Source organism: Asparagus officinalis, chromosome 5 (assembly GCF_001876935.1).
Source record: "Asparagus officinalis chromosome 5, Aspof.V1, whole genome shotgun sequence".
Taxonomy (NCBI): domain Eukaryota; kingdom Viridiplantae; phylum Streptophyta; class Magnoliopsida; order Asparagales; family Asparagaceae; genus Asparagus; species Asparagus officinalis.
In genome coordinates, this window is record NC_033798.1 from 43,372,934 (window position 1) to 43,380,941 (window position 8,008).

Sequence of the window (8,008 nt, forward strand, 5' to 3'; positions counted from 1 at the left end):
GGGAACTAGCAGCCATCGAGGCTTGTCGGCGGGTGACGTGGAGTCGTAATGATGATCATAAATGGTAAAACAAGGTTGAGAAAATAATGTTCTAAATCACCCTCGGGGGAGGAGTCGGCTGATTGCCGAGTAGCAATCTTTGGCTCGACTGAGTCTGTCCTCGGGATAGCGTATTTGTAAGAAACAGGGGACACCCAGTAACACCTGCAGGATAAAAATCCTCCAAATTTTCAAAAAGGGAGGGAAGAAGGGGGAGGCACTTAATTGATCAATAGGCTAACAATGGATATAGCTGTGAATCAAAAGAGAGAAAAAAATAACATTCTGACATAGATATTTCCCGTAACTAATACTTTACATCTGCTGCCCATTAAAGCTGACCTCTAATTAGATTTTGCACTTCTTTACATCTGTTTATATTGTTGAAGATGACCCTTCATGCATTGAATATAACAACCAAATGCGTGAACTTAACTTCTGATAAATTTAGTACTCTCTCTTTTCTCTTCCACACAAAATAATACCATGCATGAATTTTCGAATGTAAGGTAAATATGCTTTTTTTTTATTCTTCTGAGAAACTGAATGCTTATTTAGTACAAAACATGCATTCATTATGTTCGTCTTCTTACCATATATGCATGTATGTTAATTTGGACATCCATTTATACAAATAATTAAAAATGATATAATTTATAGCTTGTAAATTGACAATAGTAATGCACATGAAAATGCTTCGTGAACAATGACAAATTGTTTGTGCGCGTTTGTGCGGTTGTAAATTGACAATAGTAATGCACATGAAAATGCTTCGTGAACAATAGTAATATTTATTAGCACTATCAGCTCATACCAAATATCCTCTTCTTAAACATAAGTTAGTTGACCAAGGATAAATTTACCTATAAACTCCTATTATGTGCTTAAACTCTAACACAAAAGCCCTTGTGATTGTGATCTTCTCAGACAAGCAACCAAAAATACAACCCATTACATTCATCTGAAAGAAAAAGCCACTAGCATTCTCAATTACTAGTGTGCACCCGTGCAAAACTCAGCCCCCCAATTTTTTTAAGCACCGTATTTTAAACTTGCCTTCTAATAAGTTTTAACACATTTGATTTAATTATTGTACGCTTAAAATTAGAAATCATATCTTTTCCTATATACTTGAAGAATGATTCTGGTTTTAATACATTTAATTTAAAAATCATATCTACTCCTCTATACTTGAAGGAGGATCCATGTTTTAATATACATTTTATTTGCTTTACTGTTTATAATACAGTAAATTACTGTCGAATGAATAGTAGCTTCAAGTATAGAGGCTCAGATCTGATCACGATACAGTAAATTACTATAGTATCACCTGCTAGTGGGAAGGGCCAGGTATGATTTACTGCTCATGCTACATTAATTTACTGAAGTATTTACTGTAGTATAAACAGTAATTCTTTAGATTCTCTTGAGTATAGAAGAGTAGATTTACAAGGAAAAGAAATATTTATTAGCATCATAAATAAAATTATTAAACGTGACGTATAAAGACGGCACCAGAATTCTGAAAGTTGCCTGATGACAACAGATGAAGCAAGAACTCTATGGATCATTTATCCAAATCGAATAAGTGGTTGAACAATTTCAATGACAATTCATGATTCAATCTTAATAAACATAATCTTAATTCGTTTCCATCAAAGGACGTCTTATTTCTCAACTGAAAAACAAAGAGCTCTATTCCAAACTTCCAAGAAAGTTACATATGTTAAACTTAGTTCCTCAGTTGCTTGCAGGATTATACAAAATATCAGCTCGATTTTGTCGAAAGAAAATTTTGTGGGTCAGACGCACCTCATGCCTCAGGACTTTGATCCCCCGATTCATTGTCCAACTTTACGATCATAGAGCATATACCCAGGCTGTATGAAATAAATTTTGAGACTTGAACCATTGAAATCTAATGAAAAGACTGAAACAAGCATCAAAATTTCAATTATGCATACCTTCAGAACAGCAGCAACAGTGCCGGCAGGTTTTGAACCATCAGGTATCTGGAAAACTGCATGATGTCTGTGAGGATCGAAGTTCTCGTTTGTCGGATCAAATTTCTCAACACCAAACTTCCTAAATACCTGGAAAAACAAGAGCAGGCTATAAGCTTTTCTCACCCTAACGGGAAAAAAGTGTTTTAATCTGAACAAGAACATTACAGTAAAAGGGTGATAAAATGTCATCTTTTGTAAAAGTTCATACCAGTCTAAACACTAGAACAATAGAAAGATTGATTGCAGGTAACCGATGTACTCAAAGGTTTAGCCACCTATACCCCCTAAACTATTTTATTAACACTTAAAACACCTCTAACCTTCAGATGATAGTATTTCTCACATCTGGCTGAAATGTCACAAGTAAATTATCTTTTGCTCTCAGTTTAACTCGGAAAAAAAAGAGCTAACTTCACTTCGAAATTGAGGGCCAAAAAGTGATCCGTCTAAGATTCAATGGATGATTAGCACTATTAAAATAGTTTACAGGGTATTATAGGATACACAACCATACATGGGTGTATGAGGTTAGCGACAATTAACCCTTCAAAAATGGCCCAAAAGAGTGCAGTAAAAGAAGATACTAGGTGGAAAAATAAAAACACCAATCTTGTAAACATACTAGAGAGAGGCCTAAAGCAATGAAACAATACTTTTGACTTTTGCAAACAAGTATAACTCCCATAGGGGTGCAAATCAGGTTTAAGTAAAGTATTATAAACGAGTTTGTTTGAAATTTGAACCTAACCTACCCAGACTAGGGGGTGCTTGTGTACCCAAGAGTGAAAAGTGAAAGTGAGATAGTGATTCACATTCGTCACTTAAAGTGTTTGCTTTATTGAAAGAGCATATGTGAAAGTGAGATTCAAAAATTATGCCACATAGGAATTAATGCATATTCTATGCCTATGCCATATGAAAGTGAAAAGATGGGCAACACTTAACTAATTTAAAAATAATCCTTAATTAAAGTTCTTTTCTTCTAGTGCATTTTTAACTGTCAATTATTTTTTGATGTATGGCTGCTGAGTTCCAAAGTTTCGATTATTGTTTTGATGTATGGCTGATGAGGTCCAAACGTTGCAACGTGCATGTACTTTTTGTAACTTTTCTATAGTAGTCCCTTTAATCCTTTACCATTTTAAATTCATCCTCAAATTATTGAATTTGCTAGGTAATAAAAATAAAATATAAAAGAAACTTTAACAATTAAATGAATAATGGATGATAAATAAAGTTTTGCAAGTGGTTTATTTCTTTCAAATAGTACAGAAGTAATTTTTATTACTAGATAAAACTCACTTTCAATCAATTTATTTGTAGTTCACCAAAAGATCATTGAAAATACAATATAATTTTAAATGAAATAGATAAATAAAATGATATTGTCACATCATTTTTACTTTTCTACTTTCAATAATAATTTGATTTCATAAGCACACATTGTGTTTCACTTTCATGCTGATGTGGATACACTTTTCTCACTTGTCAAAAAAAAGTGACTTTCACACTTTCAGTTTATTTTTAGTTTGCCAAACGCCCCCTAAAGCTTCCAGAATCCAGAAAGGGTAGGTACATTTTGTTGAAAATCAGCTCGAACCAATGTGTACAACTGGAGCTTACAACCCAAACCCAAAGCTTCTTGAGCCTGCCCTAGTTGTACATTCGGGCAAATGCATAGACAAACATACGTTACCACATACATAATGTATCCACATAGAACCTCTATTGACAGACTGATAAACAGAGATACATACATTTACCTATACATATGCATATATGCATACATAAAAAGTATGCTTGTGTAGACTAGTAACAGCTTGAGACTTGACAGACATGCACTTAAGACCATAAGATACCAATGCAATCCATTCATGGATAAAGAATTCTTTTTGTCCATAATATTGATCTATGAAAACGATGAATATTAGATATCAAGTATTAAGACCATAAATGCTAGGACGTGGCAGAGAAGTATGAGTGGGTCACAAGAATGGAGGTGTGTTAAATGAAAGGGGTAAAAAGCAAACTTCAAAATTAAATTGACAGTGAAATCCTCAATTTAATTTAGAAATCTAATGATATTGGAATCTATTGCGTACACGTCGAAAATTAAGTAAATGTAACTCATATAAGCGTAACTGCGAACACATGCCCTCATGTGTATATCTACGACTATATTACAGACAGTGAGGCCATTACAATTTCATAGGACGGTTATAAGACCAATAGTGCTTTATGAGTCAGAATGTTGAGCAATTAAAAAAAATGTGCGACCAATAGTGCTTTATGAGTCAGAATGTTGAGCAATTAAAAAACATGTGTAAAAAATAAGTGTAGCAAAAATGAGAATGTTGCAATGGTCTTGTGGGTATACACTAAAAGATAGGATAATAAATATTCGTAGTAAATTAGAGGTTGCTCCTAATAAGGATAAAATGAGAGAGAATCGAATAAGATGATTTGGTCATGTACAACAGAAACCTCTTTGTGCACCAGTTAGGAAGAGTGATAGCATCATAGTTAATGGGGCTAGGATATCTAGAGGTAGACCTAAAAGAACTTGGTTAGAAGCAATTAAGAAGGATATAATAATGTTTACCTTAATGGATGAGATATTCCACAATAGAATGGGATGGAAGAACAAGATTCATGTAGCCCACCCCAAACATATAGTATAAAGGTTTTGATGTTGTTATAATAATCATCATTTGTGTGGGCCCCACGCTTCCATCTTCACGTGGGTCCCACCCACTCTGTCCTCTCTCTCTCTATTAAAAACCTTTTTTAATAAACACAAAATTTTTACCCTGATTCATTTTTAAACCCACTCAGTTTCAAAAATAATTCTTAAACCCAAAATACCCTCTTCAAATATTTTAATCCATTTTCTGTTTTCATCAGTTAGTTTCCAGCTATAGTTTTGTCTAGTTTGCTATATTTATTTTTATGTTGCTATATTCATGTGTAAGTTGCTGTATTTTGAGTTAAGTTGCATACATTTTAAATATCATATAGAAAACTGATAACACAAAAAGAAATGGCTTTAAAAATAATTCATTAGGAACATTTTGAGTTTAAGAATGATTTCATAAGTAGGTAGATCGAAAAATAAGTAAAACTTCGGTTTCTAAACAAAAAAAATCCCTTAAAAATCGTTCATAAATCTTTTAAGTAATGATCGGGAAAATAAAACAAAATATTATTCCAAAATACATAAATCTTGCTAAAAATATATAAATCTTTCTAAAAACTATTGGGTGCATGATATTTCTTTGTATGCATTATGTGACCTCTCTTTTTGTTGTTAATTTGTTCTAGTGATGTCATAACCTCTTCGTGTTGTTGTGACCCATGTCTGCACATATCATGCACTTGAGCCTGTGCCTATGTCTACTGAATGACCATAAACCCATTGACTTCCCAGGATTTGCTTAAAAAGCAATTAACATGTGATTCCAGATCTTACAGAAAAACAATAAGTGATGGGTGGGTATGACCATAAACCCATTGACTTCCCAGTTTCTGATTAAAAAGCAATTAACATGTAATTCCGAATCTTACAGAAAAACAATAAGTGACGGATGGGTAATGTCTTGGTTTCCTATTTAGCCCCCATGTTTCTTATACTACTTTCATAGTTCATGCATCCGCTTTCCCTTCTCCAATCTCACATACCAAAATATACAATCACAAATTGATGCACTACCCATCACAAGACTTAGTCTAAGAGAACCAACCCCCCCCCCCCCCCCAAAAAAAAAAAAAAACAAAGAAAAAAGTTATAGAAAAAGAGAAGACCCCCATGAACCCGACTCAAAGATTTAGCGGATGTCTGGGGATTTCATACTCCCTATAGATTCATGGCTGGCTGCACAAGGATTCAAACTTCTATTAATGACATGACTCCACCAATTTGACACGAAGAAACTTTATATACTGTATGCAATAACAATTAACAAAAAGAAATTTGAAAAGAACTTTCTCTGATCTGTTACCATCGTAGTAAAAGAACAAAAAACAAAGGCAGTGCAACAAGGACTTCACCGTTAAGTCCATACGATCATACATGGCAGAAGTTGCACATTCATTAGTTTATCAGAATAGCTACAAACACTAAAAGGCAAAACAAGAATAAGAAATATAGCAATAACTTTAAAGCTTCCTAGTAACAGATGGATAATTGGCAGACATATTAGCAGCAGAAGAAGGAGAAAATCACCTCTGTTAGTTGTTTATCAGTCATTTCAACACCCTCCAATAGAGTTCGTAAAAGTGGCACCGCTCCAGCAGAGTCTTTGGATGCATCGATCTTTGAAAAGCTTTCCTTGACAACAGATGAAGCTCTTCCCAGATTATCTGCAACATCTAATAGATTCTTCGCAAAGTTCTGCTCATAATCCAAATTTACAGAATGTATGTCAAATATTGGTTGCATGTGAGATGAAAGAAAACTGAAAAGAACAAATATGGCAACCTAGGAAATATGTGTATATTTGTGCATTTGTGTTGATAGCAGAATGATCAGACCTGTATCGCAAACTTCTTTGAGTTCTCTGCCTCACGTCTAGTCCTGTCCAACACATTCTCCATTTCAGCATAACTACGAAGAACTTTATCTTGCATCTTTTCAATCTCCTTGTGCTTTAACATCAAGAGCTCTTCCTTCTCCTCAACTAACTTTACAAGATCGTCAACAGATAGAGACTCCTCATCTGAAATAGAAACTGCAGTTCAATTAGCATTTCTCCTTTAAAAGAATAGAACTCAGGATACTTGGATTTAGACAAAAACCTGTATCTTGTGTTTGCTCCGGAGCTGCAGACTCACCACTTGTTTTGGTAGTCTCAGTTTCAGGTTCAGTAGATTGGTTAGACTCCTTATCTTTGGATTCAGGAGATGCAGTAGATGAAAACCCATAGCTTTGAAATGTAGCATTTGTGAATTGAGAATTTCGCCATAACTGGCTAGATTTTGTCAAAGATAACCACTGACCGACCGAAGTTAGCATCAGAAATAATGTACAACATATTTCTTTGTATACATGAATAATATCATACATTAATATGCCTTAAGTTGCAGCAATGAATCCACTGGAACTGACTCATTTGGTCACCTGACTAGCACACACTAACATATAGGAATGTCAATGTTCTCTGCACTAGTCTACAGGAATTGGAAATGTTTTCTAGTTTGGTATTCCTGAAGGCAATCAAAACACGGGTACCTAAAAGCTCAAATAGATATATGTCAATCTGGGCTTTGATAATGTGAATACATTCAGGGGAAGTTTCTACAAAGAATGGGACCATGGTTGACCACCAGTTTCATCCTACTAATAACACAGTTAACATCTTGCCAACTGTCATTAATGTTGCAGATTTATCGAACAGTATTCCACACTAGGCTACACTTTTACACCCTATTGTTCCACCACCTTTCCACTTAAATACCCTAAGTTGTAAAAAGTAGCACTTAAGTGCCCCAAGTTGTCCAAATCTAGCATGTTACTACCGCCTGTTAGTTTGAAGTGAGAATATTCTATGGTATATTCCCATATGATTGTTCACATGCCATATGTAGGACTATTTTGACCCTATTTCTTGTTATACCTAGCCTTCTTTTTATTAATTGTAGCATTCCCTTTTTTTTACATAACTCCCAATTTCTCTCCTTTCCCATATTCTCTCCTTCGTCTTGCCCAATTTCTCTCCTTCCCTAATTTCTTTGCAGGCGGTCATGGAAGCTCTCTCCAAATCGTCGTTGATTCTTCAAGTTACGGTGCTTCTCAAGAAAAGAAAACTAGGACGCGGTTGATTGGGGAAAATGGTAAATGGTAAAATTGTGAGATTGTTTAACGGATAAATATCAAAAAAAACCTTAACTTTGGACAATTATTAGATAACCCCCTTAATTTTCAAAATATAACAAAGAAAACCCATAAGTATAGTGGTTAGCAGAAC

At 34.4% G+C, this 8,008-nt stretch overlaps 1 protein-coding gene across 1 annotated transcript in view; it reads right to left on the minus strand.

Moving 5' to 3' along the window:
- Nucleotides 1,881-8,008, minus strand: part of LOC109841763 (protein GrpE-like) — a 9,333-nt gene continuing 3,205 nt past the window's right edge. Inside the window, exons 2-6 of the mRNA XM_020410703.1 lie at nucleotides 6,840-7,035; nucleotides 6,576-6,760; nucleotides 6,268-6,435; nucleotides 2,004-2,132; nucleotides 1,881-1,919 (exon numbers count right to left, since the gene is read on the minus strand). Coding sequence (XP_020266292.1) covers nucleotides 1,881-1,919; nucleotides 2,004-2,132; nucleotides 6,268-6,435; nucleotides 6,576-6,760; nucleotides 6,840-7,035 — 717 coding nt within the window. The remainder of the gene's footprint in view (nucleotides 1,920-2,003; nucleotides 2,133-6,267; nucleotides 6,436-6,575; nucleotides 6,761-6,839; nucleotides 7,036-8,008) is intronic.